This window comes from Coregonus clupeaformis, chromosome 11 (genome assembly GCF_020615455.1).
Source record: "Coregonus clupeaformis isolate EN_2021a chromosome 11, ASM2061545v1, whole genome shotgun sequence".
Lineage (NCBI taxonomy): Eukaryota > Metazoa > Chordata > Actinopteri > Salmoniformes > Salmonidae > Coregonus > Coregonus clupeaformis.
The window spans coordinates 50,849,219-50,873,073 of record NC_059202.1 but is presented as its reverse complement, the minus strand read 5'-3'; the positions used below and the strand labels follow the sequence as shown (position 1 = coordinate 50,873,073).

General features: G+C 42.8%; 1 protein-coding gene across 1 annotated transcript in view; it reads right to left on the bottom strand.

The window, feature by feature from the left end:
* Positions 1-23,855, bottom strand: part of LOC121577080 (calcium/calmodulin-dependent protein kinase type 1D) — a 55,669-nt gene that overhangs the window by 6,879 nt on the left and 24,935 nt on the right. The window contains exons 2-8 of the mRNA XM_041890843.2: positions 23,194-23,325; positions 5,557-5,631; positions 4,488-4,626; positions 4,292-4,418; positions 3,186-3,261; positions 663-775; positions 78-156 (exon numbers count right to left, since the gene is read on the bottom strand). Coding sequence (XP_041746777.2) covers positions 78-156; positions 663-775; positions 3,186-3,261; positions 4,292-4,418; positions 4,488-4,626; positions 5,557-5,631; positions 23,194-23,325 — 741 coding nt within the window. The remainder of the gene's footprint in view (positions 1-77; positions 157-662; positions 776-3,185; positions 3,262-4,291; positions 4,419-4,487; positions 4,627-5,556; positions 5,632-23,193; positions 23,326-23,855) is intronic.

Genomic DNA, 23,855 nt, shown 5'->3' with positions numbered 1-23,855 from the left:
GAAAGGGGTATGGAGTGAATTGGGATCAGCAGCTGTATGACGGTGCTCAGTAAGTATGGTGGTAATCAGACACTCACCAGGGGTGGGCTAGAGCCTGGTCACAGGTGAATCTCTTCTCTGGATCCTTCTCCATCAGAGAGCTGATGAACTCTTTGGCTGTATGTGGAACAGAGGAAGATACACACAATCTCACTCATGGGGCTGTATACCATGTACCATTAATTCAAGATAGCATTACACACAAACAATTGTATATGTGCACACACACACACATACAAGCCCAGCTATATCTTACTATACTTCTGAGGAGTTTTTGGGGACCAACAATTGATTCTCATTCAAAATCTTATTTTCCCTAACCCCTAAACCTAACCCTAAAATCGCCATTTTACAAGTGAGGACCGGCAAACTGTCCTCACTTCTCTGAATTTTAGTTGGTTTACTTTTCTTGTAAGGACTTATGGTACTGGATCCCACATGGCACTTGCAACGCCAATGTGGTGGGTTCAATTCCCACAGGGGACAAGTACGGAAAAGTATGAAAATGTATGCACTCACTAGTTTAAGTAGCTCTGGGTAAAAGTGTCTGCTAAATGACTAAAATGTAAAATGTGTACACACACATGCACACACGCGTACAGATGCAAACACACACAACTCACCTGAATCCGATATATCATCCCAATAGGGTGCATCAAACTCATAGTCTGCCTTGAGTATCTGCTCAAACAACTTAGAGTCATTCTCGTCATAGAATGGAGGGTAACCACACAACCTAGGGGACAGATGATAACATATCAATATACAGTGCCTTCAGAAAGTATTCATACCCTGGACTTATTCCACATTGTGTTGTGTTACAGCCTGAATTCAAAATGGTTTTCCTTCTCATTTACATAACTGTTCACACCTTGTAGCCAATACATGTTAGAGTCACCTTTGGCAGTGATTACAGCTGTGAGTCTTTCTGGGTAAGTCTCTAAGAGACTGTACAATATTTGCACATAATTCTTTAAAAAATTCTTTAAGCTCTGTCAAGTTCGTTGTTGATCATTGCTAGACAGCCATTTTCAAGCCAATTTAGGTCAAAACTGTAACTAAGCCACTCAAGAACATTCAATGTCGTCTTGATAAGCAACTCCAGTGTATATTTGGCTTTGTGTTTTAGGTTATTGTCCTGCTGAAAGGTGAATTTGTCTCCCAGTGTCTATTGGAAAGCAGACTGAACCAGGTTTTCTAGAATTTTGCCTGTGCTTATATCTATTCCATTTCTTTCTTTTTCTCCTAAAAAACTCCCTAGTCCTTGCCGATGACAAGCATACCCATAGCATGATGCAGCCACCACCATGCTTGAAAATATGAAGAGTGGTACTCAGTGACGTGTTGGATTTGCCAAAACATAACGCTTTGTATTCAGGACATAAAGTTCATTTCTTTGCTGCAGTTTTACTTTAATGCTTTATAACAAACAGGATGCATGTTTTGGAATATTTGTTATTCTGTACAGGCTTCCTTCTTTTCACTGTCAATTAAGTTAGTATTGTGGTGTAACTACAATGTTGTTGCTCCATCCTCAGCCATTAAACTCTGTAACTGTTTTAAAGTCACCATTAGCCTCATGGTGAAATCCCTGAGCGGTTTCCTTCCTCTCCGGCAACTGAGTTAGGAAGGATGCATGTATCTTTGTAGTGACTGGGTGTATTGATACACCATCCAAAGTGTAATTAATAACTTCACCATATTCAAAGGGATATTCAATGTCTGCTTTTTTTTACCCACATACTAATAGGTGCCCTTCTTTGTGAGGCATTGGAAAACCTCTCTGGTCTTTGTGTCTGAAATTCACTGCTCGACTGAGGGACCTTACAGATAATTGTATGTGTGTGGTACAGAGATGAGGTAGTCATTCAAAAATCACGTTAAACACTATTTCTGCACACAGAGTCCATGCAACTTATGTGACTTTTTAAACACATTTTTACTCCTGAACGTATTTAGGCTTGCATAACAAAGGGGTTGAATACTTATTGACTCAAGACATTTCAGCTTTTCATTAATTTGTAAAAATATCTAAATTCCACTTTGACATTATGGGGTATTGTGTCTAGGCCATTGACACAAAATATGAATTTAATCAACTTTAAATTCAGGCTGTAACACAACAAAATGTGGAACAAGTCAAGGGGTGTGAATAGTTTCTGAAGACACTGTATATGCTCTGTGTGAGTGTCATTTTGATTTCTGGCCATTTTTATTCCCTTTGGCAAAGAGTTTAGATTATCCCCGTTATGCAAAGTAATAATGCAAAGTTGCTAGTTAGAGAAATGATACAGTAAACATTATGGTTTGTCATGATAATGTTACTGGATGTTTAATTCTGACAAATATGTCAAAATGACAGCTATTTCTAAATGAGTAGGCCTATTGAATCTAGTATCAACATTGGGATTTTGTATCACATTAGTGTCTACACGTTCTCTCATTAACCACAATGCACTGCAACAACTTTCTTATTTTTGAAACTATTCCACCTGATTACCTTAACAGCATTCACATCTAACGAGTATTGGGTCACTATCGAGCAGTTTGACTACAGTTAATTGATTTGGAAGCTTAATGTAGATGCATTTGTCAGGGCTGCTTTTAGAAGAATATAATACAACAGATCTGTACAGCACCAAAGATAATGTGTTACATGGTCACACTTTTATAAAGGTTATACAAATGATTCCCAAATCATTTGAGTGAATGTTATAAGTTATATACTTTGCTTAAAGTGTGACCTGTTACATATGGATAGCCAAACTACCATCCACCCTCAATAACCATAAAATCAATGCACAATATCTATCACCAGGAGCTCAACTATTCACTCTGATATTACATCAAACAACCATATGTTATGGTCGGTTACTAACCTAACATAGCAGGCGTAAAATAAATGACTGAGCAGCGTTTCTTTCTGCCTGGTCCTGACGAGAGAAAAAATAAACAGTCGGGGAGGTTCTCTTCTGCACTGTTCAACCAATCCAGTAAATGTGGAGGAGGATTTAAGATGGAGTGTCGCCTTTTTAACGTCAAAAGGGGAAGTCGTGTCACGGGCTCTCTCTTTGCATGTCCCCTGAAAACCGGATGCATCCGGTTGTTTCCGGTCCCACTGAGGTCCTATGTTATGAGGTACTTACAGAATGTAAGCGATGACTCCGATAGACCAGCAGTCCACTGCTTTGCTGTAGGGCTTCTGAGCCAGAACCTCTGGGGCTGTGGGGAACAACATAAGGTTCAGAGGGAGATTTAGAACATTGAGGCCTTGCATAACAATCCCTGTGTTGAGCTTGAACTGACACTATCAAAGTATGTTCCAAACATACTGGTGTGGATAGGACATAAGGATTCTTCCACATTAACCCCCAAGTAGACAAGGACATAATAGAAGTAAGGGAGAGCCGAAGCTCTGTTGCCATATGTTCTTATGGAGGGCTTTTCAGCAACCACCCACTACTTCACCACTGTATCTACTAAACTCCTAATCATTTTGTTTGGGTGAGGTTTCCTCTGGTCAGATGAGGTGAATTATGTTTAGGTTAACCCAGAGGTAGAGATACGTTTAGGTTATGTCAAGGTTGGGTCTCTACTGCAGACTTCCTTATGTCATCATGGCTGGTCTTCCTTCCATTTTACCTAATGAAACCCATAGCAGGTTGTACTGTAACACGTTGCATTATATCTCAACTAACCCGTTAAGGTCGATAAAGTGTATCAAGGCTTAAGATTCAAGGCCTGGTTATTTCATGTTCATGAATGTTGCATTTTACCTAATGAAACCCATAGCGGGTGGTAACTATAAAAAAAGGTCTACAAGTTTAAGAGATTACATGTTACCCCAGGAAACCCATTGTGTGTGGTAACCGTAAAAAGTCTATACTTTACTCCAGGATACCCATTACGGGTGGTAACTATAGAAACAAGGTTGCTATATTCACGTCAGGGGAATTTAGTGACGTGTCATCCTATTTGCAACGCACCTCCTTGTTATTGCATTTCCATTTCCTTTTTTGTGTATTGCACTTGCATTCGGTAGCATCTATGAATCTATGAAGGCAGAAATGTATGAAAGCGTGTATACTTTTTTGCATTTATGTCGTTTTGTCTTTGTGATGTACTTGTCTATTCATGTTATGTATTATGTCATGTTTATGTTTTGTGAGGACTCCAGGAAGAGTAGCTACTGCTTTAACAGTAGCTAATAGGGATCCTAATAAAATACTACTACTAGAGAGAACAGCCTCACCCACATATCCTGGCGTCCCACAGGCAGTGGCCATCACGTCTCCTGTCCCCTCCATCTTAGACAGACCAAAGTCACTGATCATGATCTTAGCCTCATCATGGGGGTTGTAGTAAAGCAGGTTCTCTGGCTGAGAAAATAAACAATCAATATTGGGAAATAAGATAATTGAGCTGTGTGTGTGTGTCTCACTCAGTACCTTGAGGTCTCTGTGTACGATGCCCATAGCGTGGAGGTAGTTGACAGCGTCAAGCACCTGTTTAATGAGCCTGCTGGCGTCCATCTCTGTGTAGAAACCCTTCTCTACGATGCGATCAAACAACTCACCACCAGACACCCTGAGACAGAGACAGAGGTTTAGTCAATCTAACCCAACCGTAACCCTAGCTTCAGGTCTAGATCTTGGTTCAACTTCAACCCTAATCCTTACCCCAACCCTGGCTTCATGTCCAGATTCTGGTTCAACCCTAGCCTCAACCACAACCCTAACTCTAGCTTCATGTCCAGATCATGGTTCAACCCTAGCCTCAACCACAACCCAACTATACCCCTGGCTTCATGTCCATGTCCTGGTTCAACCCTAGCCTCAACCACAACCCTAACCCTTTATGATGCAGTCAAACAGCTTTCCTCCAGATAATCTGAGGACTGAATTAACCTACCCCTCACTTAGAGCTGGTTTCCCAGATACTTAAAACACATGTAACCCTAATGAAGCTTGCTGTCGAAATGTTGGTGAATAAATGATTGCATCGGAGCTAGAGTGTGCAGCTTTATCTTTTCCTTCAAAGGTTTCAGACACTTCATCCTAGTCCTGAATTAAAAGGCTATTTCAATAGAGATTCTCCATTGATCATGCTTTTTAGTCAAGGGCGAGGCAAAATCTTTGTCTGGGAAACTTTTTATTAGTCTTTCGCCAGACTGTGTTTGCTACAGTGTTAAAACAACAATGACGCATAAAGGAAACATAGAAGCAACTCTTGGGGAATGCTAATATCCATACAGGTTGCTTTCTAATAGCCAAGGCCAAATGCACCTCGATAGCACTTGAATGCTTACTGCAGCAAAACATGATACATTATCACAGTGATTGATTTGGACCAGTGTACACACTGATACAGAGTACCGGCACATATTATTTTCTACTGCGCGAGTACTGACACCTCTTGTAGAAATATGAACACCGGTCCTACATTATCAGAAAGACAGACAGACACATACAAGACACAGCCAGACAGACAAAATGGTGGTTGAGGTACTGTACTCACAACTGCATGATGAGGTATAGGTGGTTGGGGCTCTCATAGATGTCATCCAAAGCCACAATGTTCTCATGTTTTATCCTGAAGAGGGGAAACAGTAGATTTAATTGACTTACTGTTCTATTAACATCTGATCATTTCAATGCACAGCACAATTAAGCACAATTTCCTCACAAAATGGTTTTATTCATTACATACATCACAACAAAGCAATGTCAGTCCCAAACAGCACCCTATTCCCTATAGTGCACTACTTTTGACCAGAGTCCTATGGGCCCTGGTCAGAAGAAGTCGACTATAAAGGGAATGAGGGTGCCATTTGAAACGCAGATCTTTTCATGTTAAATTGCTCTGCCATTAAGTGTTTTCCAATTTCTTTCTGTTCTCAACAGGCCATAGAAAAAATCTCCTCTGTGTGTGTGCTCGTGGGCGAGAGAAAGTGAGTGTGTGTGTGAGTGGTTGTGTGTGTGGTGACAAGGCAGACAATGAACTTGTTGAAACCTCTACTTCAGTGTTTCACTAGCCGCAAAGAGAAATGTTGGGATCCCAAATTGTACCCTATTCCCCATATTGTGCACTACTTTTGACCAGAGCCTATTGAGCTACATAGGGAATAGGGTGCCATTTGAGATGCATTGAAAGAAAGCCCCTCTGCTCAGAGTTCTAACTAATCATAGGGTGTCCACCCACTCTGCCCAGGGATATTGTTATCCAAGTCGGCACCAAAGACGTTAGGATGAAACAGTCAGAGGTCACCAAGAGCAACATAGCTTCAGAGTGTAAATTAGCTAGAAAGATGTGTCGGCATCGAGTAATTGTCTCTTGCCCCCTCCCAGTTAGGGCGAGTGATGAGCTCTACAGCAGTCTCACAACTCAATCGCTGGTTGAAAACTGTTTTCTGCCCCTCCCAAAATATAGGATTTGTAGATAATTTGCCCTCTTTCTGGGACTCACCCACAAACAGGACCAAGCCTGGCCTGCTGAGGAGTGACGGACTCCATCCTAGCTGGAGGGGTGCTCTCATCTTATCTACCAACATAGACAGGGCTCTAACTCCTCTAGCTCCACAATGGGATAGGGTGCAGGCCAGGCAGCAGGCTGTTAGCCAGCCTGCTAGCTTAGTGGAGTCAGTGTAGTCAGCTCAGCTATCCCCATTGAGACCGTGTCTGTGCCTCGATCTAGGTTGAGCAAAACTAAACATGGCGGTGTTTGCCTTAGCAATCTCACTGGAATAAAGACCTCCTCCAATCCTGTCAATATTGAAAGAGATTGTGATAGCTCACATCTCAAAATAGGGCTACTTAATGTTAGATCCCTCACTTCCAAGGCAGTTATGGTCAATGAACTAATCACTGATCATAATAATCTTGATGTGATTGGCCTGACTGAAACATGGCTTAAGCCTGATGTATGTACTGTGTTAAATGAAGCCTCTCCTCCTGGTTACACTAGTGACCATATCCCCCGCGCATCCCGCAAAGGCGGAGGTGTTGCTAACATTTACGATAGCAAATGTCAATTTACCCCCCAAAAATGACTGCGTTTTTGTCTTTTGAGCAACTAGTCATGAAATCTATGCAGCCTACTCAATCACTTTTTATAGCTACTGTTTACAGGCCTCCTGGGCCGTATACAGAGTTCCTCACGGAGTTACCTGAATTCCTATCGGACCTTGTAGTCATGGCACATAATATTCTCATTTTTGGTGACATTAATATTCACATGGAAAGGTCCACAGACCCACTCCAAAAGACTTTTGGAGCCATCATCGACTCAGTGGGTTTTGTCCAACATGTCTCCGGACCTACTCATTACCACAGTCATACCTTGGATCTAGTTTTGTCCTGTGGAATAAATATTGTGGATCTAAATGTTTTTCCTCATAACCCTGGACTAATCGGACCACCATCTTATTACGTTTGCAATCGCAACAAATAATCTGCTCAGACCCCAACCAAGGACCATCAAAAGCCATGCTATAAATTCTCAGACAACCCAAAGATTCCTAGAGGCCCTTCCAGACTCCCTCCACCTACTCAAGGACGTCAGAGTACAAAAATCAGTTAACGACCTAACTGAGGATCTAAATTTAACCTTGCGTAATACCCTAGATGCAGTCGCACCACTAAAAACATTTCTCACAAGAAATTAGCTCCCTGGTATACAGAAAATACCCGAGCCCTGAAGCATGCTTCCAGAAAATTGGAACGGAAATGGCGCTTCACCAAACTGGAAGTCTTCCTACTAGCTTGGAAAGAAAGTACAGTGCAATATCAAAGAGCCCTCACTGCTGCTCGATCATCCTATTTTTCCAATCTAATTGAGGAGAATAAGAACAATCCAACATTTCTATTTGATACTGTCGCAAAGCTAACTAAAAAGCAGCATTCCCCAAAAGAGGATGCCTTTCACTTCAGCAGTGATGAATTCATGAACTTCTTTGACGAAAAGATCATGAGAAAGCAAATTATGGACTCCTTTTGAATCTGCGTATTTCTCCAAAGCTCAGCTGTCCTGAGTCTGCACAAAACTGCCAGGACCTAGGATCAATGGAGACACTCAAGTATTTTAATCCTATATCTCTTGACACATTCATGGCCTCTAAACCTCCAAGCTGCATACTGGACCCTATTCCAACTAAACTACTGAAAGAGCTACTTCCTGTGCTTGGCCCTCCTATGTTGAACATAATAAATGACTCCCTATCCAATGGATGTGTACCAAACTCACTAAAAGTAGCAGTAATCAAGCCTCTCTTGAAAAAGCCAAACCTTGACTCAAAATCAGCCTATATCGAATCTCCCATTCTTCCATTTTTTAAAGAAAAAGCTGTTGTGCAGCAACTCACTGCCTTTCTGAAGACAAATAATGTATACGAAATGCTTCAGTCTGGTTTTAGACCCCATCATAGCACTGACCTTTTAATAGCGTCAGACCAAGGCTCTGTCCTCGTGCTCCTAGACCTTAGTGCTGCTTTTGACACCATCGATCACCACATTCTTTTGGAGAGATTGGAAACCTTAATAATTGGTCTACACGGACAAGTTTTTGCCTGGTTTAGATCTTATCTGTCGGAAAAATATCAGTTAGTCGCTGTGGATGGTTTGTCCTCTGACAAATCAATTGTAAGTTTAGGTGTTCCTCAAGGTTCCGTTTTAGGACCACTATTGTTTTCACTATATATTTTACCTCTTGGTGATGTCATTCGGAAACACAATGCTAACTTTCATTGCTATGTGGACGACACGCAGCTGTACATTTCGATGAAACATGGTGAAGCCCCAAAATTGCCTACCCTGGAAGCCTGTGTTTCAGACATAAGGAAGTGGATGGCAGCAAATGTTTTACTTTTAAACTCGGACAAAACAGAGATGCTAGTTCTAGGTCCCAAGAAACAAAGAGATCTTCTGCAATGCTCTACTCTCCGGCTACCCGAATAAAGCACTAAATAAACTTCAGTTAGTGCTAAACACGGCTCCTAGAATCTTGACTAGAACCAAACAATTTGATCACATTACTCCAGTGCTAGCTTTTGGCTTCCTGTTAAGGCTAGGGCTGATTAAGGTTTTACTGCTAACCTACAAAGCATTACATGGGCTTGCTCCTACCTAATTCTACGATTTGGTCCTGCCGTACATACCTACACGTACGCTACGGTCACAAGACGCAGGCCTCCTTATCATCCCTAGAATTTCTAAGCAAACAGCTGGAGGCAGTGCTTTCTCCTATAGAGTTCAATTTTTATGGAATGGTCTGCCTATCCATTTGAGAGACGCAGACTCGGTCTCGACCTTTAAGTTTACTGAAGACTCATCTCTTCAGTAAGTCCTATGATTGAGTGTAGTCTGGCCCAGGTGTGCGAAAGTGAACGGAAAGACACTGGAGCGACAAACCGCCCTTGCTGTCTCTGCCTGGCCAGTTCCCGTCTCTCCATTGGGATTCTCTACCTCTGACCCTATTACGGGGGCTGAGTCACTGGCTTACTGGTGCTTTCAATGCCGTCCCTAGGAGAGGGTGCATCACTTGAGTGGGTTGAGTCACTGACGTGATCTTCCTGCCCGGTTTGTCGCCCCCTCTGGCTCGTGCAGTGGAGGAGATCTTCGTGGGCTATACTCAGCCTTGTCACAGGGTAGTAGGTTGGTGGTCTGCTGATATCCCTCTGGTGTTGTGGGGGCTGTGCTATGGCATAGTGGGTGGGGTAATATCCTGCCTGATTGGCCCTGTCCGGGGGTATCGTCGGACGGGGCCACAGTGTCTCCCGACCCCTCCTGTCTCAGCCTCCAGTATCTATGCTGCAATGGCCTATGTGCCGGGGGGCTAGGGTCAGTCTGTTATATCTGGTGTTATTCTCCTGTCTTATCCGGTGTCCTGTGTGAATTTAAGTATGCTCCCTCTAATTCTCTCTCTCCCTCTCTCCCTCTCTCCCTCTCTCTCTCCCTCTCTCCCTCTCTCCCTCTCTCCCTCCCTCCCTCCCTCCCGGAGGACCTGAGACCTAGGACCATGCCTCAGGACTACCTGGCCTGATGACTCCTTGCTGTCCCCAGTCCACCTGGTCATGCTGCTGCTCCAGTTTCAACTCTTCTGCCTGTGGCTATAGAACCCTGACCTGTTCACCGGACGTGCTACCTTGTCCCAGTCCTGCTGTTTTCAACTCTCTCTCTCTACCGCACCTGCTATTTCAACCTCTAAATGCCCGGCTATGAAAAGCCAAGTAACATTTACTCCTGATGTACTGACCTGTTGCAACCTCTACAACCACTGTGATTATCATTTGACCCTGCTGGTCATCTATGAACGTTTGAAAATCTTGGAGAAAAATCTGGCCTTAAATGGCCATGTATTGTTATAATCTCCACAGCCAGAAGGGGACTGGCCACCCCTCAGAGCCTGGTTCCTCTCTAGGTTTCTTCCTAGGTTTCTGCCTTTCTAGGGAGTTTTTCCTAGACACCGTGCTTCTACATCTGCATTGCTTGCTGTTTGGGGTTTTAGGCTGGGTTTCTGTACAGCACTTTGTAACATCGGCTGATGTAAAAGGGGCTTTATAAATCAATTCGATTGATTGGGTAAAAACGCACTTTGGTGATGAAGTTTCACTTCCTTATGTTATAAAACACATTTTACCAAGACAAATATGATTATTCATGTTCTGAATCGTTCAGTGGGGTCTTCCCCTAACATTTAATTAAGAGTATATCCAAAAAGTCGGATTTCGTAACCTAACACATCCGATAATAAGCAACGAGTTCTGTTGATAGCGGTGCAGGTTTCTCGTAACAACTTCAGTAGATTTTATATTTTGTGGTCTTTAAAGTTGTTTCCGCGGGTCGCATAAGGCACAATTTGCGTGACATGAGCTGAAATAAATGTAAAAGGCTTTGAAAATAAAAAGCTTAGTATGAGCTCAGAGAAATCTTAGAAAAACAGGAATTTCAAATTAATATGAAATGCGTATACTAAAACATGAAAACACGTCATGTCTCAAAATCATATCCATCTTACCTCTAAATTGTTTTATGTCCTGCAGATTCGAGAAGAAATATGACGAGTTCAACGGGAAAGTGAGCCTGTCAGGTAGCCAGTAGCCTAAATTCTTGCATAGAATCCAGCCTAGTTGACGCATTACTATTTTCCAGATTTCTGACCACTTTTTTTCTCTGGTCTCCATTGATTTAGTCTCCCTAATTCTGGCCATCCTACAAGGGTAAATGGATTGAATGGATTATGATAGAGACATGAGGTTTGGACCATTGGGTTTCTTAGACGATTATCCACACAAAATGTATTATTTTACCCATTGGGGTCAAAAGATGCACCTGGGTCCTGTTCAGTACGCAAGAAACAGAAGAAAAACTGTCCAAAGCGGAGGGAAACTGGGAAATGTTATCTGAATGTGTCCAATCAGAAAGGCTTGCTTCAGGTTTTTCCATAGCAAATTGTAATTTTCATCATAGGTACATATCAACTATGAGAGACAAAATGAGAAGAAAGAAAATCCAGAAAATCACATTGTAGGATTTTTAATGAATTTATTTGCAAATTATGGTGGAAAATAAGTATTTGGTCAATAACAAAAGTGTCTCAATACTTTGTTGTATACCCTTTGTTGGCAATGACACAGGTCAAATGTTTTCTGTAAGTCTTCACAAGGTTTTCACACACTGTTGCTGGTATTTTGGCCCATTCCTCCATGCAGATCTCCTCTAGAGCAGTGATGTTATGGGGCTGTCGCTGGGCAACACAGACTTTCAACTCCCTCCAAAGATTTTCTATGGGGTTGAGATCTGGAGACTGGCTAGGCCACTCCAGGACCTTGAAATGCTTCTTACGAAGCCACTCCTTTGTTGCCCGAGCGGTGTGTTTGGGATCATTGTCATGCTGAAAGACCCAGCCACGTTTCATCTTCAATGCCCTTGCTGATGGAAGGAGGTTTTCACTCAAAATCTCACGATACATGGCCCCATTCATTCTTTCCTTTACACGGATCAGTCGTCCTGGTGCCTTTGCAGAAAAACAGCCCCAAAGCATGATGTTTCCACCCCCATGCTTCACAGTAGGTATGGTGTTCTTTGGATGCAACGCAGCATTCTTTGTCCTCCAAACACGACGAGTTGAGTTTTTACCAAAAAAGTTCTATTTTGGTTTCATCTGACCATATGACATTCTCCCAATCCTCTTCTGGATCATCCAAATGCACTCTAGCAAACTTCAGACGGGCCTGGACATGTACTGGCTTAAGCAGGGGGACACGTCTGGCACTGCAGGATTTGAGTCCCTGGCGGCGTAGTGTGTTACTGATGGTAGGCTTTGTTACTTTGGTCCCAGCTCTCTGCAGGTCATTCACTAGGTCCCCCTGTGTGGTTCTGGGATTTTTGCTCACCATTCTTGTGATCATTTTGACCCCACGGGGTGAGATCTTGCGTGGAGCCCCAGATCGAGGGAGATTATCAGTGGTCTTGTATGTCTTCCATTTCCTAATAATTGCTCCCACAGTTGAGCCAGAAATCTTGCTTGTTTGTAGGTGACCAAATACTTATTTTCCACCATAATTTGCAAATAAATTCATTAAAAATCCTACAATGTGGTTTTCTGGAAGAAAAATTCACAATTTGTCTGTCATAGTTGACGTGTACCTATGATGAAAATTACAGGCCTCTCTCATCTTTTTAAGTGGGAGAACTTGCACAATTGGTGGCTGACTAAATACTTTTTTCCCCCACTGTATGGAGCCAGATACCTGCCAAAAGGTTGAACGTACGTATCGTTAGGATGGTAAGAAAATCCATACGTAAATTGTTAGGATCATAAGAAAAGCCATGCGTGAAACATGAACGTAAACGTGAAATTTCATCTGTGAACATACAAACACCATGTTACAATTACAGACTAACCTTTTAGGCTTGAACAATTATTGTGTTGCAATTCTGATGAAACTCTAAAAGGTATTATTGTACATCTCACCAACAACAAAAAAACGTACACCAAACGGTCTGTGAGGAGTACTACTCGAACAAGCATAACGCAGTATAAAAACAATTTGAAGTCAGGAAGACCGGAAAGAGGTATCCTGCATGCTTTCAAGTTAAAAGTCTCCATTCTCTATTACTCCTGTTGAGTTTACTGCACATTTAGGTAGCTAACGTAATGGATTTGTTTGCCAGCGCAGGTCTAGATAGCACTAGCTGTATTATGCCTACAACAGTGAAGTTTCAGTCCGCTAGGTGTATCTCTACAGCATGGGCATATCTCTGGGTGACGTGGACATCCCCATGCATGCACCTTATCAAAATATGCCTAATTCAATATTGCACCATCCCATTCTCCAGGCTCTGTTTGCAACCACAACCAGTAGTATATACCAGGAATAATGAGACATAGAATAATAATAGATGTTTGGTGAATCTATTAATTATGTATGACCACTCTTTTGCAGTGGTCTTAGGTAGTCTCCGTATAGGCTACTCCCTCCATGGCGACACTGCTGTCCAGTTGAAGAGCTTGTGATCTCCATGCAGCACTACAGCACCATGCGCCTTGGGAAAAGCACCCCTCAGCCTCAGAAGATGCCCTTCTGGAGGCATGCAGCCATAGAGTCACTATACCCTAATGTAGGCCTATTTGCCTACTAGCCAAATAAAGTGCAGAGCATGCATGATGCGTGCAACTCGTCATTCCAACATACTTGAACATTTAATTCATCCTTCATGTCAGTTCAGTCAGTCAGTATGTCATCCATTCAGTCATTTGTCTGAGTTGTAATAGGAACTAAATCAAAGAGAATAGAACATTCATGTGTATTCAAAATTATCTAAATTCTCCAAAGTTGTTTAGCCTATCACTTTAATAATTCAATGTTAAAATTAGGCATATCCAAATAAAAAAATTGGCCTTCAACTTGTAGGCATTGCAATTTAGGATATCATTTTGGGTACTGGTGACTTGCGGAATAATTTTAGAACTCTATTTGTGTTTTATAACTGTTTTTATTATAGGCCTTCCCTTAAAAAGAGCTCCCTAGCTCACAGGCCTCTAAATATAGCCTCTAAATAAATGTTAAACAAAATAGTTGAAGAAGCACATGCAGTGGCTGATAGGGAAAACAGATCTGGCAATATGAATAGGCTATAGATAGTCTAGAACATTTGGGACCCCTTGGCTATTTGGCTCAGGTCAAGTTATAGCTAAGAATTAATCAATATTTAGCTTTGTCTCATTTATTGAAATGGATATAGCCTCTGCGTGATGGGGTTGTGCAACACAAATGGCTATAACAAGCCTACATACAGCGTGGAATTCATTAATAAAACAGTCCAAATGCCTAATATAAGGCCTACAGTCCGTGCTCCCAAATACTGGAAAAAGTGTGATTCATTAGGTTACATGACCACCACAGCAGCCTCACGTGGCTATAAAAATAAATTCTGCAATTATATGGCCATTAAATAACACACAACAGCATGGCATATTTAGATAGCGGAATAGTCCTAAATCATATTTACTTTTGTGGTATCTAAGGAATTTATGACTTTGTTAGCTTTGCAAATGGTAATGTGGTATCTAAGGAATTTGTGACTTTGTGGGCGTTTGCAAATGGTAGTGTGGTATCTAAGGAATTTATGACGTTGTTAGTGTTTGCAAATGGTAGCTTAGAGAATGTTGATTTGGCCCAGGGAGACATCTGGAGAGCAGTTCTATAGGAGTACCCTAAAACAGAGGAAGTCTGTTGTGTGGAGTGATGGGATTGGTCTGTAGGGGAAACCACCCCTATCTTGGTAAAGATTATAAATACTTGGTGAAGACAAAGGAGGTCAGAACAACATATTATTTTGGGTCCACTGTTCTCCAGATGCCTGCAGGTATCTGTAAATCGACGCTGAAATCCTTTGTTATGAATAAACCTTTATAATCAAAGTACAGTGTCAGCGGATCTCCTTGTCCTCCACAGCATGATTAGCAACATGTTGTCAGACACTTTCTATGTTGCAGCTCAGGTGGTTGTTCTAGACAAGGCTCTTCTGTCTTTATCATTCTCACACAAGTCATTTCCTGAAGGCCCAAGCCTATACTGCGTCATCTACGGGTATAACGTCATTATTGAATGCGTGAAACATGAAATGTAAACGTTAAAATAGATCTGTAAACGTACAAACCCTATGTTAAAAAAACATTTAGGAAATTAAACCGGAAGCTGCAAAGCAACTCTAACGTCTGTGCTAGAGTTGCTTGATTGACTAGCTAACTTCGACTAGCTACGTTCGGTTCATGTCCTTTACAGATGTCACATTACTGACAAAAGTTTGTACGCATAAATATCATCTGTAACTGAGTAAAGGGAGACGTAAAGTAAGAATTGAATGTGGAAATATTCATTAATAGGTCGTAACATAGGGTTTGTACGTTTACAGATCTATTTTAACGTTTACATTTCATGTTTCACGCATGGCTTTTCTTACGATCCTAACAATTTACGTATGGATTTTCTTACTATCCTAACGATACATACGTTCAACCTTTTGGCAGGTATTTGGCTCCATACCTATACTATGTACCTGGTTTGAGAAGTTAACGAGGTAACTTTGGTCAACTGAGTTAAACTCTGGATAACCCAGTGGGGAAAAAGGTGCTTGTGATTTGATAAACACACCAAAGGCGGCATCAACAATAAGTAATAAAATAAAGACGCACAAGTAATAACATAAAGAGGGCACTTCTAAAAGCCTATTTCACACCATAGCCTGCTGAATTTGCAAGATAACTTTTTTCTCATTTTGATATCGGCACAAATGATAACGTGGCACTGAATCGCCCATGGATTGACGTTTCAGCATTGTCTCAATGAAGAGTTTGGCGTTCGACACGCACACGCAGTTACAAGCCTGCGAGAGTTAGCGGCAGGCGGACGAGCAATATCCACTGTTGTAAGACGGATGACGCCCGAGCTAGAATGTGACGCTAACTGAAGCTGGCTAGCTTAAGAAAACCCTGAGTAGATCTAGCTTGCATGACGGGCCTGTCATGTGGACTCTATAGACTGACAGAGTGCATGTACAGTATGAGATTCAACATGTAAGTTGCTTTGAATATCAATGACTGCTAAATAAACAAGGTAGAATTGTGCTGTATTGTTATCACAACTTCAGCCCTAATTTTCAGCGGCTGATAGGCCAGATATGGAGGAGAGGTCCAAGATTTGATTCCACCTTGGAGATGATATACAGTGGGGGAAAAAAGTATTTAGTCAGCCACCAATTGTGCAAGTTCTCCCACTTAAAAAGATGAGAGAGGCCTGTAATTTTCATCATAGGTACACGTCAACTATGACAGACAAAATTAGATTTTTTTTTCCAGATAATCACATTGTATCAATCAATCAATCAATTTTATTTTATATAGCCCTTCTTACATCAGCTAATATCTCGAAGTGCTGTACAGAAACCCAGCCTAAAACCCCAAACAGCTAATAATGCAGGTGTAGAAGCACGGTGGCTAGGAAAAACTCCCTAGAAAGGCAAAACCTAGGAAGAAACCTAGAGAGGAACCAGGCTATGAGGGGTGGCCAGTCCTCTTCTGGCTGTGCCGGGTGGAGATTATAACAGAACCATGCCAAGATGTTCAAAAATGTTCATAAGTGACAAGCATGGTCAAATAATAATCAGGAATAAATCTCAGTTGGCTTTTCATAGCCGATCATTAGAGTTTAAAACAGCAGGTCTGGGACAGGTAGGGGTTCCATAACCGCAGGCAGAACAGTTTAAACTGGAATAGCAGCAAGGCCAGGCGGACTGGGGACAGCAAGGAGTCACCACGGCCGGTAGTCCCGACGTATGGTCCTAGGGCTCAGGTCTCTCAGTTGGCTTTTCAAGCCGATCATTTAGAGTTGAAAACAGCAGGTCTGGGACAGGTAGGGGGTTTCGTAGCCGCAGGCAGAACAGTTGAAACTGGAATAGCAGCAAGGCCAGGCGGACTGGGGACAGCAAGGTGTCATCATGCCCGGTAGTCCTGACGTATGGTCCTAGGGGCTCAGGTTCTCAGAGAGAAAGAGAGAACGAGAGAATTAGAGAGAGCATACTTAAATTCACACAGGACACTGGATAAGACAGGAGAAGTACTCCAGGTATAACCAACTAACCCCAGCCCCCCGACACATAAACTACTGCAGCATAAATACTGGAGGCTGAGACAGGAGCGGTCCGGAGACACTGTGGCCCCATCCGAAGAAACCCGGACAGGGCCAAACAGGAAGGATATAACCCCACCCACTCCGCCAAAGCACAGCCCCCCGCACCACTAGAGGGATATCCCCAACCACCAACTTACAATCCTGAGACAAGGCCGAGTATAGCCCACAGAGGTCTCCACCACAGCACAAACCAAGGGGGGGCGCCAACCCAGACAGGAAGATCACGTCAGTAACTCAACCCACTCAAGTGACGCACCCCTCCCAGGGACGGCATGAAAGAGCACCAGCAAGCCAGTGACTCAGCCCCTGCAACAGGGTTAGAGGCAGAGAACCCCAGTGGAGAGGGGAACCGGCCCGGCAGAGACAGCAAGGGCTGTTCGTTGCTCCAGCCTTTCCGTTCACCTTCACACTCCTGGGCCAGACTACACTCAATCATATGACCTACTGAAGAGATAAGTCTTCAGTAAAGACTTAAAGGTTGAGACCGAGTCTGCGTCTCTCACATGGGTAGGCAGACTGTTCCATAAAAATGGAGATCTATAGGAGAAAGCCCTGCCTCCCGCTGTTTGCTTAGAAATTCTAGGGACAATTAGGAGGCCTGCGTCTTGTGACCGTAGCGTACGTATTGGTATGTACGGCAGGACCAACTCGGAAAGATAGGTAGGAGCAAGCCCATGTAACGCTTTATAGGTTAACAGTAAAACCTTGAAATCAGCCCTTGCCTTAACAGGAAGCCAGTGTAGGGAAGCTAGCACTGGAGTAATATGATCAAATTTCTTGGTTCTAGTCAGGATTCTAGCAGCCGTATTTAGCACTAACTGAAGTTTATTTAGTGCTTTATCCGGGTAGCCGGAAAATAGAGCATTGCAGTAGTCTAATCTAGAAGTAACAAATGCATGGATTAATTTTTCTGCATCATTTTTGGACAGAAAATTTCTGATTTTTGCAATGTTACGTAGATGGAAAAAGCTGTCCTTGAAACAGTCTTGATATGTTCGTCAAAAGAGAGATCAGGGTCAAGAGTAACGCCTAGGTCCTTCACAGTTTTATTTGAGACGACTTTACAACCATCAAGATGAATTGTCAGATTTAACAGAAGATCTCTTTGTTTCTTGGGACCTAGAACAAGCATCTCTGTTTTGTCCGAGTTTAAAAGTAAAAAGTTTTCAGCCATCCACTTCCTTATGTCTGAAACACAGGCTTCTAGCGAAGGCAATTTTGGGGCTTCACCATGCTTCATTGAAATGTACAGCTGTGTGTCATCCGCATAGCAGTGAAAGTTAACATTATGTTTTTCGAATAACATCCCCAAGAGGTAAAATATATAGTGAAAACAATAGTGGTCCTAAAACGGAACCTTGAGGAACACCGAAATGTACAGTTGATTTGTCGGAGGACAGACCATTCACAGAGACAAACTGATATCTTTCCGACAGGTAGGATCTAAACCAGGCCAGAACTTGTCCGTGTAGACCAATTTGGGTTTCCAGTCTCTCCAAAAGAATGTGGTGATCGATGGTGTCAAAGGCAGCACTAAGGTCTAGTAGCACGAGGACAGATGCAGAGCCTCGGTCTGACGCCATTAAAAGGTCATTTACCACCTTCACAAGTGCAGTCTCAGTGCTATGATGGGGTCTAAAACCAGACTGAAGCATTTCGTATACATTGTTTGTCTTCAGAAAGGCAGTGAGTTGCTGCGCAACAGCTTTTTCTAAAATTTTTGAGAGGAATGGAAGATTCGATATAGGCCGATAGTTTTTTATATTTTCCGGGTCAAGGTTTGGCTTTTTCAAGAGAGGCTTTATCACTGCCACTTTTAGTGAGTTTGGTACACATCCGGTGGATAGAGAGCTGTTTATTATGTTCAACATAGGAGGGCCAAGCACAGGGAAGCAGCTCCTTCAGCAGTTTAGTAGGAATAGGATCCAGTATGCAGCTTGAAGGTTTAGAGGCCATGATTATTTTCATCATTGTGTCAAGAGATATAGTACTAAAACACTTAAGTGTCTCTCCCGATCCCAGGCCCTCGCAGAGCTGTGCAGATCCAGGACAGCTAAGCCCTGGAGGAATACGCAGATTCAAAGAGGAGTCCGTAATTTGCTTTCTAATGGTCATGATCTTTTCCTCAAAGAAGTTCATGAATTTATCACTGCTGAAGTGAAAACCATCCTCTCTTGGGGAATGCTGCTTTTTAGTTAGCTTTGCAACAGTATCAAAAAGAAATTTTGGATTGTTCTTATTTTCCTCGATTAATTTGGAAAAGTAGGATGATCGAGCAGCAGTGAGGGCTCTTCGGTACTGCACGGTACTGTCTTTCCAAGCTAGTCGGAAGACTTCCAGTTTGGTGTGGCGCCATTTCCGTTCCAATTTCCTGGAAGCTTGCTTCAAAGCTCGGGTATTTTCTGTATACCAGGGAGCTAGTTTCTTATGACAAATGTTTTTCGTTTTTAGGGGTGCAACTGCATCTAGGGTATTGCGCAAGGTTAAATTGAGTTCCTCAGTTAAGTGGTTAACTGATTTTTGTCCTCTGACGTCCTTGGGTAGGCAGAAGGAGTCTGGAAGGGCATCAATGAATTTTTTGTGTTGTCTGAGAATTTATAGTACGACTTTTGATGCTCCTTGGTTGGGGTCTGAGCAGATTATTTGTTGCGATTGCAAACGTAATAAAATGGTGGTCCGATAGTCCAGGATTTTGTGGAAAAACATTAAGATCTACAACATTTATTCCATGGGACAAAACTAGGTCCAGAGTATGACTGTGGCAGTGAGTAGGTCCAGAGACATGTTGGACAAAACCCACTGAGTCGATAATGGCTCTGAAAGACTTTTGGAGTGGGTCTGTGGACTTCTCCATGTGAATATTAAAATCACCAAAAATTAGAATATGATCTGCTATGACTACAAGGTCTGATAGGAATTCAGGAAACTCAGAGAGGAACGCTGTATATGGCCCAGGAGGCCTGTAAACAGTAGCTATAAAAAGTGATTGAGTAGGCTGCATAGATTTCATGACTAGAAGCTCGAAAGATGAAAACGTCATTTTTTTTTTTGTAAATTGAAATTTGCTATCGTAAATGTTAGCAACACCTCCGCCTTTGCGGGATGCACGGGAATATGGTCACTAGTGTAACCAGGAGGTGAGGCCTCATTTAACACAGCAAATTCATCAGGCTTAAGCCATGTTTCAGTCAGGCCAATCACATCAAGATTATGATCAGTGATTAGTTCATTGACTATGACTGCCTTTGAAGTGAGGGATCTAACATTGGTAACCCTATTTTGAGATGTGAGGTATCACGATCTCTTTCAATAATGGCAGGAATGGAGGAGGTCTTTATCCTAATAAGATTGCTAGGGTGAACACCACCATGTTTAGTTTTGCCCAACCTAGGTCGAGGCACAGACACAGTCTCAATGGGTATGGCTGAGCTGACTACACTGACTATGCTATTGGCAGACTCCACTAAGCTGGCAGGTTGGCTAACAGCCTGCTGCCTGGCCTGCACCCTATTTCACTGTGGGGCTAGAGGAGTTAGAGCCCTATCTATGTTGGTAGATAAGAGGAGAGCACCCCTCCAGTTAGGATGGAGTCCGTCACTCCTCAGCAGGTCAGGCTTGATCCTGTTTGTGGGTGAGTCCCAGAAAGAGGGCCAATTATCCACAAATGTTATCTTTTGGGAGGGGCAGAAAACAGTTTTCAACCAGCGATTGAGTGCTGAGACTCTGCTGTAGAGCTCGTCACTTCCCCTAACTGGGAGGGGGCCAGAGACAATTACTCGATGCCGACACATCTTTCTAGCTGATTTACACGCTGAAGCTATGTTGCACTTGGTGACCTCTGACTGTTTCATCCTAACATCGTTGGTGCCGACGTGGATAACAATATCTCTATACTCTCTACACTCGCCAGTTTTAGCTTTAGCCAGCACCATCTTTAGATTAGCCTTAACGTCGGTAGCCCTGCCCCCTGGTAAACAGTGTATGATCGCTGGGTGATTCGTTTTAAGTCTAATACTGCGGGTAATGGAGTCGCCAATGACTAGGGTTTTCAATTTGTCAGAGCTAATGGTGGGAGCCTTCGGAGTCTCAGACCCCGTAACGGGAGGAGTAGAGACTAGAGAAGACTCAGACTCAGACTCCGACTCGCTACATAATGGGGAAAACCGGTTGAAGGTTTCCACCCCCATGCTTCACAGTAGGTATGGTGTTCTTTGGATGCAACTCAGCATTCTTTGTCCTCCAAACACGACGAGTTGATTTTTTTTTGTAGGATTTTTTATGAATTTATTTGCAAATTATGGTGGAAAATAAGTATTTGGTCAATAACAAAAGTTTCTCAATACTTTATTATATACCCTTTTTTGGCAATGCCACAGGTCAAACGTTTTCTGTAAGTCTTCACAAGATTTTCACACACTGTTGCTGGTATTTTGGCCCATTCCTCCATGCAGATCTCCTCTAGAGCAGTGATGTTTTGGGGCTGTCGCTGGGCAACACGGACTTTCAACTCCCTCCAAAGATTTTCTATGGGGTTGAGATCTGGAGACTGGCTAGGCCACTCCAGGACCTTGAAATGCTTCTTAAGAAGCCACTCCTTCGTTGCCCGGGCGGTGTGTTTGGGATCATTGTCATGCTGAAAGACCCAGCCACGTTTCATCTTCAATGCCCTTGCTGATGGAAGGAGGTTTTCAATCATAATCTCACACTACATGGCCCCATTCATTCTTTCCTTTACACGGATCAGTCGTCCTGGTCCCTTTGCAGAAAAACAGCCCCAAAGCATGATGTTTCCACCCCCATGCTTCACAGTAGGTATGGTGTTCTTTGGATGCAACTCAGCATTCTTTGTCCTCCAAACACGACGAGTTGATTTTTTACCAAAAAGTTCTATTTTGGTTTCATCTGACCATATGACATTCTCCCAATCCTCTTCTGGATCATCCAAATGCACTCTAGCAAACTTCAGACGGGCCTGGCTTAAGCAGGGGGACACGTCTCGCACTGCAAGATTTGAGTCCCTGGCGGTGTAGTGTGTTACTGATGGTAGGCTTTGTTACTTTGGTCCCAGCTCTCTGCAGGTCATTCACTAGGTCCCCCCGTGTGGTTCTGGGATTTTTGCTCACCATTCTTGTGATCATTTTGACTCCACGGGGTGAGATCTTGCGTGGAGCCCCAGATCGAGGTAGATTATCAGTGGTCTTGTATGTCTTCCATTTCCTAATAATTGCTCCCACAGTTGATTTCTTCAAACCAAGCTGCTTACCTATTGCAGATTCAGTCTTCCCAGCCTGGTGCAGGTCTACAATTTTGTTTCTGGTGTCCTTTGACAGCTCTTTGGTCTTGGCCATAGTGGAGTTTGGAGTGTGACTGTTTGAGGTTGTGAACAGGTGTCTTTTATACTGATAACAAGTTCAAACAGGTGCCATTAATACAGGTAACGAGTGGAGGACAGAGGAGCCTCTTAAAGAAGAAGTTACAGGTCTGTGAGAGCCAGAAATCTTGCTTGTTTGTAGTTGACCAAATACTTATTTTCCACCATAATTTGCAAATAAATTCATTAAAAATCCTACAATGTGATCTTCTGGATTTTTTTTTCTCAATTTGTCTGTCATAGTTGACGTGTACCTATGATGAAAATTACAGGCCTCTGAAATCTTTTTAAGTGGGAGAACTTGCACAATTGGTGGCTGACTAAATACTTTTTTTCCCCACTGTACATTGATTATCTTTTATAAAGGCATGGTGTCATCTTAGGAGGGTTGGGTTTCCTTCATTAAGATCCCCATAGTGAAGTCCAGTGTTATGGTAACTACAGTTTTTATATTTAATAAATAGATAGAGTTGAAGGCAGACAGGAAAGGAGAGAGAGATTTGTGTCAGCATAGCAACAGCATGGAGTTTGCGCCTGTGCAGACATGGGCATATGGTTCCCCCCCTAGATCCCCCTCAGGGCCCATGGTACCTACTTCCTAAGCACGGCAATTTCATTCTCAATGCTGGTCTCCTTCCCCTTCAGTGCTTTCTTAGGGATGCACTTCACTGCAACCATCTTCCCTGTGGCCTTCTCCCTGGCCATGACCACCTCTGAGAATGCACCACTGTGGAGAGAGAGAGAGAGAGAGAGAAAGATAGAGATAGGGCGGAGAGAGTGAGGGGGGGGAGAAGGAGGGGGGGTAGTGAGAGAGACAGAGATACGGGAGAGTAGAGGGAGAGAGAGTACATAGGTTAACTTTGCACTGAAACTTTGCACAGAGCGCATAGGTTAACCATTGCACCGATTCCCCAATTACCCTCTGGACATCACCCATCTTGTGCCAACTCACCACACCTGAACTCACTCTGATAATCACCATTCCTCTCCCATTCCTCTGGTATAAAGTAGCTTGTGTTTTCCTTAGTGTTTGTTCAGTGTGGTGGCATGGGGCGGCCCAAATCCTTATTCCTTTGTTGTGCGGACCTGACTCTAAAGGAAGTGCCCTTTATATGTATGGAGAATTGTATAATGCTAACTTTCTAGCCTGTATGTTTATTGTCAGTCAGACCGTTTATGATGCTATACTTTCCTTAGAATACTTCCTTTGTCGTCTTGTATATCCTGTTCCATAGATATTGGTAAATGTCTTTTGTT